The following is a 14,945-nucleotide window of genomic DNA, read 5'->3' as shown; positions in this document are numbered from 1 at the left end:
ATACTGTCTAACAATTGATGGCTGCTCTGTCAAGTCTTCGTCGTTGGTTAGGAACCTGGGTGTGCTCTTTGATAGCAATCTTTCATTTGAAAGCCACGTTTCTAGCATCTGTAAAACCGCATTCTTCCATCTTAAAAATATATCTAAATTACGACATACACTTTCAATGAAAAATGCGGAACAGTTAGTTCATGCGTTCATGACCTCAAGGCTAGATTATTGTAATGCTCTTATGGGTGGTTGCCCTGCAATGCATAATAAACAAACTACAGCTGGTCCAAAACGCAGCAGCTAGAGTTCTTACTAGAACCAGGAAGTATGACCATATTAGCCCGGTTCTGTCAACACTGCATTGTCTCCCTATTAAACATCGTATACATTTTAAAATATTGCTGATTACTTACAAAGTACTAAATGGTTTAGCTCCCCAGTACTTGAGCGAACTATTGCGATCTCAAAATTCTAGCCAGTTGATAATACCTAGAATATCAAAATCGACTGCTGGCGGTAGATCCTTTTCCTATTTAGCACCTAAACTCTGGAACAGTCTTCTTAACATTGTCTGGGAAGCAGACACACTCTGTCAGTTTAAATCTAGACTAAAAACACATCTCTTTAACCTGGCATACACATAGAAAATTATACATTCCTATTATTCAAATCAGTTAAATGATTATTAGGCAGCATAAATTAGGTCAGCCAGAACCGGGAACACTTCCTATAACACCTGATGTACTCGTTACATCATAAGAAGAATGGCAGCTACACTAATATTAGTCTTTCTGCTTATTCCAAAGTTTGCTGTAATCCATTCTGCCACCTGATGGAGGTTTGGTTCCTTGCCACTGTCGCCTTTTTCCACCTTTGTTGCCATTGGCTTGGCTTGCTTAGTTGGGGACATTAAATTTAACACTGCGCCGGTGTGAATACTGTCATTCGGAATCACAGATTCTACTTTTTGGAAGTATGACCAACATAAGAATTTTCACCGGAAAATATCATCTGAAAAAGTAACATCCACTTTTGTTCTGACCAACTAAGAAAAAAAAAGCATTGCAGTAAATCGTGCTGATTAAATCTAACGATCGCTTATCATATCACGTCAAACTGTGCAAATTATACTTTGTTCTCAAATTGTTAATGTTAACAACATCAGCATTGTGTGACTACATTTAATGCCCTTCCGATATTTATCCTGGTTTTCGCATGGGCCCGGTTGCAGTCTCTTTTTTTCTGTGGCCACTCCGAAGTCCAAACGAAGTCTTTTGCATTTTACAATGGGGGAATCTCCAGTTGTCACTGCTGATTGTCCTTTGAACCTTTCTGGATCCGCCATCTAATTGATAAGTTTAATTATATCAAGTGCTGTGAGAAAAGGCTATAAATCTCCACCTCCAACATCCTCACATGCAATATAGCCTACTAGCCAGATGTGACGTAATGACGCAAAGACATGCTCGAATTTCCTGCGGAAATCCACCAGTACCACTGGAATTAAAAACATTATTACAAGCTTACCGTTTTGAATCGAGCTAAGGCAAGCAGATGGTTTTGAACACTGGCTGGTTATGTACTTGCTCAAAAATTTATTTTGGATAATTTTTAACCCAAGAAAGTTACGGAATGCAACTTTAAATTAGTCATATTTTCACAGATTAACTTTAACTAAGTTTTATAAATGGACAAAGAATAAAATAATGCTACAGACACACAGGAGCAACTATTAGCAGCACGAGCAGAACCGGGGGGAGGGGTGTGATGGTGTGTGTGTGTGTATAAATGCCCTATTGGGAAACCACATTAATGTTTGCACACGCTGCACAGAGCGGCTTCATCCGGCATTTAGCCAACAGAGAGATCAGCATGTCACCTTGGGTTTGGGGAGGGGCTTTGATTAATGGCGCACAGGCCTTTAAAAATAAAAGAGCTATTGGATTTTCAGTGTTGCTGTGTGCAAGAGCTCGGGGTGTTATTGGTGTGAATTAGATACAAGTCACAATAAGGAGAATCTGAAATTGGGAAGGAAAGCACTACATTTATCAGCTTTTCACACCACAGCACACCATCTGCTACAGCAAGGCTAACGCTCAGAGCTCTCTGCCCCAAAGTATTTCTCTATATATTTCCCACGCGCTCCCTCGCAGGCCATTAGAGGATGCCGATTGTTGATCTTTAATGCTGCAAGGTCAGGGAAGTAGTGGATGGAGGAGGAACTTACTATGTGTACTCGGTACATGATGCTGATTCCCAGAGTCATGAAGGGTTTGGAGAAATCAATGACCTTCTCCCTCTCAGCCGTGATGGTTAGGGCGGCCACAGCCAAGTCAGCCTTCTGAAACACAAGCAAAATAATTGCAGCCGTCAGTGCGTTTCTGGGACAAAAAATAAAATAATAACAAAATTCAGATTACATTCATGGTTTCTTGCTGGTTCAAGTAAGGGGGCATCTGGCCCCTCAGATACTTATGCCAAGAGAATTTTAAACTTATTTATCAACAGTGTTATTGTTAACAAAAAAAAAGAAAAAAAAAGAAAAGTTAATTGAAATTAAGCTGAAAACCATATAGAAAATTAGGCAACATTTTAACTTTAACTGAAATCAAATATTTTTTAGGTGAAGTGCTAAAATGACTAAAACTGAAATTAAAATAAACTAAAGAGAAATAAAAATATATTAAAAAAATAACTAAAATGAATATGAAAAATATTAATCAAAATATTCTATAATTCTATAATGGTTTATAAATTATACTAAAATGACACTGATTAAAAATAATTGTTAAATATAATTATTATAATGTTTAGAAATGTTATAATTGTAATATAATTATTAGAACTTTAGGTTAAAATGTTATTTCTAAAATAAAAAAAAGCCTCCTGACACTGACCCCCCCCCCCCCCCCCTTTTATTTATTTATCAAAATATATACAGTATGAGGACCTAAATGACAACCCTGTAGCCCATTTTAATTAAGATGAATAGAGCAGGTAGACCTCAAACCAGCAACAAACCAGCTTAACCACCTTAAGCTACCATGTCTTTATACAACTGGTAACAACTGCTTGCAGTCCAAATACCTGTATTTTGGGGAATACTGAAGGGCAAAGCCGAGTTGTGTGTGTGTGATGGAACATGAACACAGAAACCGGGTAGACTGTCATGACAAATCACTTGACACAGCATCCAGTGCTGCCGGGCATGATGCTGTGGCCGGATCCCACTAATCAAACAACACTGAAAAGTGCATCTGCAAGGAATTTTTTGGTCCTGCGGGACACACTCTTACCCTCCACTGCTCTTTGTCCTCTCCAGGAGGAGGAATGATGGGATATTGGAGCTCTGCTTTAAATGAGAGAGAATCTCCGGAGAACAGATACCAGGTTATAATGTGATGTTTTAGCCTCTAGCCTGAAACCTTGAAAGTGGCAGCAGAGGCTTGTTAACCCCGAAAGCCGAATTAGGAATGTCAGACACGTGATTCGAGATCCGAGAGGGGTGAGATTTATCAGCCATTAGCGCGATGGCGATCGGATCTGTTGCTTGCGCAGATCTTTCAGCACACAGCTAATGAGAGAACGGATTAGAAGAGGAGGAAAGCAGAGGAAAAAAAAAAAATGACAACAGTCCAGTGTTACTTTAGTATCATTGAGATCATTGAGCAATTTATTTCAAGTATCAGGTATTTTATGGTTTTAGCTTTAGTTCACTACAATAACACTGCAACAGTCTACTTCCTCTCACCTGATTATAAAGCCAGTTATCTCGTCATGTACTTCACATTCACTGTAGCAAAAGTGACAAACTCTCGCACACGTTCCCTGAAGATTCTTTCTACAATAACAGCTTGCAGATGCACTAATCTTCAAGTGCTCTCCATAGTTCAGTTGTGGCCCACAGCTCTTCACAAACTCATGCACACTTCACTTCACTTCACACAACAAAACATCACGCTGACACACAAACAAGGAAATTACGCGGTCCCCGCTGAACAGAGATCCCTCAAACAGATGTCGTTCGTAACAGAAACAAGGACAATAACTGCTGCTCAAATATTTGACATCTCGTTACATATTAATATTGATGACTGGACTGCACAGAGAGGAAAATTATGAGACAGAGACTCTAAATAATAAATAATGCAGTATGATATTCTTCCTGCGCTCCATCCTCCCCTTCAGCTTTGACTCAATCAAAAAGTGATGCCCCCAAAAAATGAGAGAAGGCGGCAATGTCAACTCTATCACTACTGAATAAAACATTGACTTAAGTTCCCAGTGTGGCATTTCAAATTCCCTCTGAGGTGTATTCTTCATCTGACGCGCTAGAAAAGCCTGACAGCTCGACTCCTTTGCCACCTTTGTGTACTACTGCACTGCTTTTAGTTTTACAAGAGTTTCAAGAACATTATAAAGCAAGACCACCATGGCCCCTTTGGGATTAAGAGTCCATATTTCAGGCAGAAAGTGAGCTGCTTTTGTGCAAAATCCCATCCTTCATTAAAATTTTAACCACATGGAAGGACCACCAAATGATTAGCGGGAATATATATTAGCGGAGTTATTCAATTAGTTGTGCTGTTTAGAAATAAATAACCTGCACAATACATAAATCAAACAAAATTTTAAATTATATAACACTATGTATATGTTAAGATGCACATATTCAAGTTTTTTTTACTTTTTTTTACTTACAGTTAGCATGTAAACAGAGAAGCTGGCTAAATTAGCATACCAAATAAATGTTACTACATATAATTGAAGACTTTGAGTGTTAGATTTATATATTTTTTTCGCCTGATTTTTTCCTCCACAACCACTCGGGCTGCAGTCCGCTTGGCCTGCCGGTAACCGTCAGCTGCCTCAGGAGTCCGACAAGCCAGCCAGGCCTGATAGGACTTCTTCAGCTTGACGGCATCCCTTACTTCTGGTGTCCACCACCGGGTTCTAGGATTGCCACCTCGACAGGCACCGGAAACCTTACGGCCACAGCTCAGACGGTGCACATGGTCCACTCGGACTCAGTGTCTCCAGACTCCCTTGGGATCCGGTCGAAGCTCCGCCAGAGGTGGGAGTTGAAGATCTCTCTGACAGGGGACTCGGCCAAACATTCCCAACAGACCCAAATGTACTGTGAGTCCAGCTTCCTCCCCCGCCATCGGATCCAACTCACCACCAGGTGGTGATCAGTTGACAGCTCCGCCCCTCTCTTCACCCGAGTGTCTAAGACATACGGCCGGAGGTCAGATGAAATGACGTGCACTGATGGACACCCTTATGCTTGAACATGGTGTTTGTTATGGACAAGCTGTGAGTAGCACAGAAGTCCAATAACAGAACACCACTCAGGTTCAGATCAGGGGGGCCGTTCCTCCTAATCACGCCCCTCCAGGTGTCACTGTCGCTGCCCACGTGGGTGTGAAGTCCCCCAGTAGAACGACGGAGTCCCTAGTCGGAGCACTTTCCAGCACCCCTCCCAGAGACACCAAGAGGGCCGGGTACTCGGCCCGTAGGTACACACGACAGTGAGAGACCTGTCCCCGAAGGCGCAGGAAACCGACCCTCTCGTTCACCAGGGTGAACTCCAACACATGGCGGCTGAGCTGGGGGACTATAAGCAAACATTTAAGTGGAGACATTTAATATGCAAATAAGCAAACTTTATATATATTGCAAACATATCGTTTTATATCATTTGAAACTTCTACAGCAGCGGGTAAGATTTATGGATATTAAATCAGATTATTTTACCTAAAATCACCATATAGACGGTCACATACAAATGCGGACATGTCCACATTCAAGCATTTCAATGGGCTTAAACAGCTCCCCTTTTGCCGCAGATTTACTTCACAAATAACTGACAGTCGTGACCTAAATATGATTTTCATTTACAATAATCAATACTAAAAATTCCGCATTAGTGTCATAAGCACATTCAAGCTCTGACGATTTTTAGTTTCTTGGCTCATTTTGTCCGGATCATTGAATCAGTGAGTTGTTGACTCGAGAACAGCTGCAATCGGATCTGTCCGATTCACAAATGAATTGTTCAGTGTGTTTTATGAACCAATTAATCAGGTTCAGTTTCCCAAAATAAGTACTGATACAGTACTTAAAAAAAGAAAGAAAACTTTACTACAGTAAACAAGTAAAAATACTTACTAAATACTTACTGAAATTTACACCCATGTTTTTATGAAATAAATAACAGGATAAAGCATTACAAAAAGTCCCTCAAGAGAACCAAAGAGGTAAAGAGCGTGCTGTCAGAACGGGGTAGCGCTTCATCTCTTTCGGGTTGCCCCCCATCACCCTCTACTGTCTACAGACACTATAGCATACAATTAGACTCATTGGCCACTCTCAAGGTCAGCTGTATAGAGCATACTTTGAGAGAACAAATTGAGACAATAATAAGATTAGGCACTTCTTTCTTTATTTCCCTAATGACTTTGCCCTCCATTAGCTTGTGGAATTAAGACAGATAACTTCTCAAAGCGTTCTCGTTTTTGTAGCGAGAACATAGGCTGCAGACAAGTGCTCTGGTTTATGACCCTTTCCCGTGGAAATATATGAATATCACCGTGGCCTTTTTGTTCATTTCCAAAAATTTACTTTGCTCCCTGCGGTGCCTGCCAAGAAACGGACAAATAAATCAGCAGCACGCCGTAAAGCTGCAACTGTTTTTAAATAAATAACATTTCCGCCGAAAAGGGCAAGCGTTCGTAGCTAAACAGAATTTGCAGCATTCAAGATTTCCATCTCATCAACTGTTATTGGCTGTCAGAATAGGACTTATACTTTCCCGCTTCACAGAGTCTTTTTAAACACATCTATGAGTGTCTGTTATGGGATCAGATGGGCTAATTGAAATTCATTAGGACGAGGGAACTGTAAATGGGTTGGAGGCATAAACATGATTATTGTTGGTTAATCTGCATCACCTGTTTGGATGCAAGTAAAACAATTTTTAGTCTGGCTTTAAGGCTTCCTTTCTTTAATGAATTATTGAAATGAGCATTTGAGAATTAATAATTCCAGGATAAAACAAGAGGAAGCAGATTGTTTCGTTCTATGTATTCTCAGCAACTTTGAATGTAATTCAATGGAAATGCCTGTTTCAGGTGACAGTATATCCAGAGGTTAAACTGGGATTTCAGAATAGGGGAACCTTTTAAAATCTGGTGGTGATTCTTGGTTCCCCGGGTAAAATATGACAAGCCACTAGGACAAACAAAGTGGAAATAATGATTTATCCCTGTTTCTCAGCAAAGCCATTCAACTGGCTGAAGCATCTTTTTATGTGTATTGTATACATTGCCAGATTAGAAATAACAGTAAATCGCCTTAAGCTGTATTTATTCTTAATCATGAAAATAAGTTAAAGGCACAGTACTGTAGGAATGTTTTACAGCTAGCTGTTGAAATGGTACTGCAGTCCAAATTTAAAATATTGGATAGTTGTTTCCTTCGCCACCTCCTCCTCAGGCTCGGCGCTCACGCGAGTTGCCAGATTAAGACCAAGCAAAAGGAATGAATGCAATTGAAAGTGGAAAGCGACGAGCCTTACACTGTAAGTTGATCAGCTAATATATATGTTTTGAATATGTAAGGAATGAGAGGAAATGCTGAGGCTATTTAGGTCCGGTAGAATCTGTGATCTCTGAACCAGTTCATTTGCTGGCTTCTAAGGCTTTCTGCCAACCCGGGGTATCAAAATACTATTGGGTAAATAGGCAGATCACGCAGACCAAAACAAAAACAGGCATTCTGACCTGGAACACATGCACATTTCATGCACAGACCCCAAATTAATTTAAATAACAAATCTAAAAATGGTCAAAAGCTAAAAAATGGTCACCTTAAACTGTTATGCCTTTCTTTTTAAATTATCCTACAATTAGCAAGCTAATAGTTTAGCCTAATTTAGCTTTTCAAATTACCCCAAATTTGTCAAATTTTCCCATTCTTGGTGTTTTCATCCTTTGGTTACCAGCTTAGCTTATCCTTTTAAATTATATATTACATAATATTTGATCATGAAGTTTAGAATCATGATATGTTAATTTGTGTATGCTATCATCACAAATCATATGACCAGTTAAAAATGGTAAAATTAAACATTTCCCTTACTTTAGTTATGTCCTTATGTCCAGTTGGAGTCTGATCACCCCTCCCCCTCTGCTATGTAATTAAAGCTGCGACAGTTGAGTGCATGAAGAGTCCAACATTCTACACTTTGTTTTTTCGGTTAATTAAGTGCATCACAATTATTTTTGTAAAATAGACTTTTTCTTTTTAGAATTTTCAGTACTCACACTATTTATACTACAAAACATCATAGAATGGTGCACAAGTAAGAAAAGCTTTTTTGTTTAGCTACAACAATATTTTACAATAACACACTATGATTTTGATTAGGCAGCAAAGAAGGGGGATAATGCATGCCACCGGAATCCAATTTAACCCCTCAGTATAACATATTTCCTTGTGATGTCACTCACCCTGCTGATGAGCTCTCCTACCATGCCCGTCCAGGTGCCATTGGCGCCCGGCACCCCGTAAACGCCATCCCCAACTAGCCGGATACGGTACTTGAACTTCAGGATATCTGCCAACTCCTTCAGCATGTCCACGCAGAAGCCCTCGTAGCGCTCGTTCCCTTCTAGTTCCTGGTGATTGGCTCTCAGCATTACATACGGATTCTCCTGTGAAGACATCATTGGCATCACCATCGGCACATGCATCTAAACAGAGCACTTCTATATCATTCGACACACAATTTTCAAAAGTGTGACAAAAGATTGTTTGAGTTGGCAAGTCACCCGAGCTATGTTTCAATCCAAAGTTGTGAAATTAACTTAATTTAACTTAATTGTGAAACTGTTACTTATTAATAATAATTAAGAAAGTATTAATAATAAAAATGGAAGTTGCTGCAACCTTTTTCCTACACAATAAATGACTTGCGCCAGCGTGCAGACGAATTGCAATAACAAACGCTGTCATGTTATCTTGCGTTTGGTGGTGGATGCCTGATGTTTGGGAATGCTCTCGTAATACCAAATCAATTTGAGGACTGACTTTGGCTCAGGCCTTTCAGAATGACTAAAACTACATTTGAGATGGAGTGCAATGAGATCAGTCCACTGGACAGTCCAGTTATCCAATCATATGATTGTTTGATGTTTTTTTGTTGCAACATGAGGAATTTATCTGGAAAAAGTTTATGTGCATATATTCTTATTGGATAAAAAATGATCCTCCTCACTTGAGCGAAAAAATTTTTATGTACGTTTTAAGATTTTATATGCATCTTGCTGTTTTCATCCAGCGTCTTTTAATGCGATATCCCAAAATTGGAAGGAAACACAGTTTGGACACATGGGGCTCAGTGACTAATGTGAGCCCTCCAAAATACCAAGTTCCAAATTTATCGGTTTGTTTTCTCATGCTGCCCAAAGATTGAAAAGATTTAAGAGGCAATCTGTGGTCAAAATAAAAGGCTTCGTAAACATTTCATCCCACCATAATTCAATAAACATTTGCAGTGCTCACTATTATCCACTGAGATACAGATTTGCTAGTGGGCATGTTGGTCGAGTATGTTACTGCCATTTTCAAACACTTTGCATAAATTTAACAGAACAGTGTCACCTCATACATAACCAGTCACTGCAGAATGAAACCAGCCATAAAAAAGCTTTTCAAAATCACTTTTTGTTATAACTGCAAAAAAAAAAAAAACGCGTTGTGGCAAGACAGACACTAAAGTGGGTCTGTTGTACTTATGATTTGTTTAGCGCAGACTGGTTGACTGGAGAGAGTGTTTCATTTTCACCAGTAAATCTGACTCGCTCCACTCCGATGCTTTGAGTGGCAATCTGAAGAGCTGAAGATACTTTTCAGTCTTTCGCATTGCCATGGCAACACTTTCTTCTCTTTTTTTACCTGCTTGTCTGGTCCTGCATCCCTGATTTTTGATGTGCCCAGTGGCCACGCTCCAGCTGGCCTGAGTACAGCAACAGCTGGGTCTTGCGGCTTGTCAGATGAGGGGGAACGTCAATGGCCATGTTCCGACACTTCAAATAAACCTGAACCCTATTAATGCGAGCCGCTCAAATGCATCCAAATAACACGATAAGCGTCCTTCACCTCATTTGTATGTCCATAAAAGCCACACGCTGTATTTGCTGATGGATGTTCGCACCTTGGACCTGACGAAGCCATGGCACAAAGAGCAACCGCTTTGGCCCAGAGTCTGACACTCTATAAATGCAAATCCTTCCATTTTGTTCATTAACTGGTTGAATCATCCACGCATGTTACCGTCATGCCCCGCACTGACACCGCTGCGGTGGTTATGCAGAAAGGCACAATATAAATGCAAATTTCCATCGCTTACAGCCTGCTGGAGGCACTCAAGTATTGCAGCCGGACACTTTCTCTTAAACTAGGCTTATTAAAGAGCAGCATTTCATGGGCCAGTTGCATATTAGACAGACGGTTTCAAAGAACGGAAGCAAGGTAATAAACAAACCTTCTGGATTCAATTAATAGGTCTACACACTGGGCAAGAGAAGTCAATGGTTTTGGGTCATTACGTGTCGCCCATAACTAGCCTCTGGTCTGATTGATGGTTGAGTCAAGGAAAAAGGAGTGATTACATATTATGCTTCATAATCCATTATTAGCAGAATCTATGAAAAGATGGAGGAAAAGGAATTGTGGAAGAGAAAGTTAATTGTGCACACACAAGACCGGGCATCGCCATCTATATGAGAAAAGGAACTCTGGCATAAATCACAATATTATACTGAAGCTATAATGGTCAAGTTAAACAGTTTAGCTGTTTAAATGATGTCGCATTACAGTTAAACATGGTCAAAATAAACATTTTCAGCTAGTCTTTGGTTAGCCTTTTAAATTACTTATCACAATATTACAAAAGCTACAAAATGGCCAAATAAAACATTTTCACTTTAATTTGTTTTCAGTTAACTTCATTAATTAAGCTAACATATTTAAAATTACATATCATGTAATATTACAGAAGCTACAAAATGGTCAAATTGAACCAGATTGTTTTCAGTTAACATCGCAAAGCCTTTTAATTTACATATAACTTAACATTACCAAAGTTAAAATGGGCAAATAAAACATCTCTGCTTTCTTTGTTTTCAGTTAACCTTTAGTTGTCAAGGTAACATCTTAGTCTTTTTCATGAGTTCACACTTACATATAATTAAATAGAGTAAATGTTATGCATATTTGGCGTGCTTGTCCGAGGAGAGGGCTCCGAGCTCTGAATTTGGCCTGAACCCAGAGTACTCCCCCCATCCCAGGTTGGGATAGGAATAGTTAGAATTGAGGAGATGAGGTGGTGGATGGATGCTGGAAAACTGTCATAGAACAGAGGTAAGTCTGCTGTATACTGTAATGTGTTCTTCCCGTGTTAATTAGGTTAATTATCTGAACATGCTCCTCCAGAACTTTGTTAATAAAAAATCATTAGATCACATATCACATAATGTAGAAACTACAAATGAGCAATAAATAAAATTGTGATTTAAACAATTCCTTTTCAGCTAGCCTCTAGTCTTCTAGATTGAGTGACGGAAAACGGAGCGACTACATATTTACATTTAATAATTCATTATTAGCAAAACTTCTGGAAAGAGGGAGGAAGCGATTGAGGATGAGGAGCGAGGTTAATGTGAACACACAGAACCGGTCCTGGCGTATCGCCATCAATCTCAGAAATGGAGCTCGGGCATCAATCAACTGAGTGAGTGCTGTTATCAGGCCAAGCAATCCTCTCTTCCGAGCTTGAATGATTCCATAAAATCTGCGGGTCACATCAGAGAAAGAAACTTTCCGTTTAATAGCGCAGACAGTGAGATTAAGGGCACTTTGAGTGTCAAGCCTGCCAAATGCAACATTCCTCACCAGTCAGGGATCTGCGGCAGATTTGATTCTATTTGTTTTCTTGGAAGGCTGTCAGCTGATGAAATCCATTTTACAAATATAGCATGGTGGCAGTCTGGTTTGGTGCGTTTGGAAAGCGAACACATTCAAGTCAATCTTACTTCAAATCAAATCTCAAAGCTTTTTGTTCAGAAAGTGAAGAAAAATTGGAATTGTGTGTTGGCATTTATCAGACAATCCCAAAAAGTGAGTTTGGTAACTGATTGGTCCACTACTCCCTCTTGTGTCTCTCTTGACTTTTGTATGGCTTACAGGGGGTGAATGAGACTGAAGATAGTCCAGACAGAACCAGCTCTGCCTGATAGCGGTCACAGAAATTGTTCACAGAGGCTGCACATTACATGAGGATAGCGCCTCACATTTTATATTTATGAACATTTCCAATTGCTGTACGAATAAAGGCTATTTGCTTCTTCTTGAACACAATAAAAGTGGTCTGTCCGCAGAAGATGGCGTGTCTGAGGTTTCATCATGAAACTGTTTCTGCAATTTTATTTCTCCATGTTTCTGAAAAAGCACTTTATCGCCATCATTGATTACAGTGAGCATAAATTCAGCTGCTGAATGTGAGGACTCTCTTTTCTTTAAGATGCAGTGATACAGTATCACACTGATATTGCACCCATATAGATTAATAATACTTTGCTCTTCCTTTTTTCTAAGATGGGCTCTTAGAGACAATATGGGTTGGTAAAGGCTAACATGACTTTTCTTGAGGATTCAATTCAAGCATAATGTGGCTTTTGAAAAACACTGCAGATAGCATCACAGAAAGACGATTTTATAAAGTGAACGGAAAGTGAACCCAGTTTCAGAGGCAAAATAATATGTATTTGAGCTTAGAAAAGAAAAAAGTTCCTAGCAATAGCTTTATTTGAGAAAGAAAAAGGGTTTCTGCAGGGAAAGCATATCAAATCCACATCAAATGACAGCAAACAAAGGTTGAACAAATATTAAACACAAATAAAACAATAACAGCCTCCTGTATTTGCACACACCGTCTGTGTTGTTTTAATATTTGAATCACTAAGGGAATTATGCAAATCAGGCATTAGCTGTGTCAGGTACACAGAGTAAACCCTATATACCAGCTAATTTAGTAAATGGTTGAGACGCGTGGTGGGAGTTATGTGAAAAAAAGCATCTGAATTACCACATGCCAAAGTGGTGCAACTGTGAGTTCACCTCTGGCCCCAGTAACCACTGGTTGGCAACACACCAAAGTTTTTGAACCAATTACATCTACAGGGGAAACTGTGGCCAATTGTAACACACTAAATGTATTCAATCCCAAACAAGCTAGCGCTCAGCATGTGCTTAGTAGAGTTCTCTCTGCTAGTGAAAAGGAGTGTGATTGTTTCACTTTGTGAGAATAATTATAAAATACATTAATAATTATTTTAAAATGATAATGATACTTTTAATATGATATATATATATCAACTCTCGGAGTGATTGGCATGGTAATGGGTATGACAATGTTGTATGTTTGGTCTTGGTGGAATAGATCTGCTACGCTGCTGCGGCAGAGCAAGTACGGGACAATCTCTTTTTGCCAAGATAACAGCTCTGAGTTTTCTCCTATAATGCCTGATGAGTTTGGAGATCACCTGACAAGAGATCAGAGACCATTCCTCCATACAGAATCTCTCCAGATCCTTCAGATTCCCAGCTCCATGTTGGTGCTTCTCTTCAGTTCACTCCACTCATCAGGTCAGGGAACTGGGATGGTCATGGCAGAAGCTTCATTTTGTGCTCCGTAACACATTTTTGTGTTGATTTTGATGTTTGTTTTGAATCGTTGTCCTAATGGAAGATCCAACCACGGCCCATTATAAGATTTCTAGCAGAAGGCGTCAGGTTTAGATTTTTTATCTGTTGATATTTGATAGAATCCACAATGCCATGAATCTGAACAAGATGTCCAGGACCTCCAGCAGAAAAATAGGCCCACAACATTAAAGATCCAACTGAATATGCTGGAGCTTGTTTTTGGAGGAGCGAGGAGGATTTTTCTTGAAACCCTCCCAAACAACATGTGGGGATGTAGGGGTTGTTTGATTTTTTTTTGTATTTTTTTTTTTTTGGTAGGCTTCTGACCCCAAGGCCCAACTAATTCTCAATGGGGATTTTCAATTCTTTAGCAATTTTCTTACAGCCACTTTCTATTTTGTGATGCTCAACAATCTTTTGATGCACATCAGAACTATATTCTTTGGTTTTACTCATTGTGATGGATGATTAAGGGAATTTGGCCTTTGTGTTTACTCATTTTTAAACTCCTGTGAAACAAGAAGTCATAGCTAGACAATTTCATGTTCCTAGTCATAGGAACTTATTTATACTTAGTATAAAAAGTATAATATATATAAACAGCGGGCTAAAGTCAGCCTACAAAATGGCTTTTTTATTTTTATAAATTAAGGCAGTTTTTAATGTAATAATCCTACTAACATTAAAAGTGGACTTCAACATTATAAAATAATTCATGACCCATTTAAACACACATTATTTCTCACAGCTAAAAGAATTATTGCTATATAAAGGTCAGAAATTATTTAGCATTATTAATAGGTATTAAATGAGTAATATTATTCAGAGGAGTTCTCTAGCATATGCGAGGTAAAGTGAGTTCATTTTATATCATATTAAATTTAATATTATGTCTTTACCAAGTCTACCAATGGCCATTGGCCAGTCTATCAATGGAAGAATAATTACTCAATCAAAAAACAGATTTGTGGAAGTCTGTGAGTTATGAAAGCAATGTAAAAATGTTACAAACAAACATGAGTTTTTTGTGTTCTCAATCAAAGCACTGAAGCTCTGGCTCCCTCTGCACATTATATAATGCCAGAGACATCAAGAGCAACTACAAAAAGCCACAGAACTGTTTGTTCAGTTTAGACAGCTTTACCACTGCAAGCGAACCAGCTCTAATATACTGTCTATCCTTA

At 39.1% G+C, this 14,945-nt stretch overlaps 1 protein-coding gene across 2 annotated transcripts in view; it reads right to left on the bottom strand.

Annotated features, from left to right (window-relative positions):
* Nucleotides 1-14,945, bottom strand: part of grik4 (glutamate receptor, ionotropic, kainate 4) — a 397,525-nt gene that overhangs the window by 28,107 nt on the left and 354,473 nt on the right. For both annotated transcript variants that reach the window (XM_084125539.1, XM_084125538.1), the window contains exons 13-14: nt 8,505-8,708; nt 2,219-2,332 (exon numbers count right to left, since the gene is read on the bottom strand). In XM_084125539.1, coding sequence (XP_083981665.1) covers nt 2,219-2,332; nt 8,505-8,708 — 318 coding nt within the window. The remainder of the gene's footprint in view (nt 1-2,218; nt 2,333-8,504; nt 8,709-14,945) is intronic.

Source organism: Abramis brama (assembly GCF_963993115.1).
Source record: "Abramis brama genome assembly, chromosome: 10".
NCBI lineage: Eukaryota > Metazoa > Chordata > Actinopteri > Cypriniformes > Leuciscidae > Abramis > Abramis brama.
This window is presented reverse-complemented; position numbering and strand designations above follow the sequence as displayed.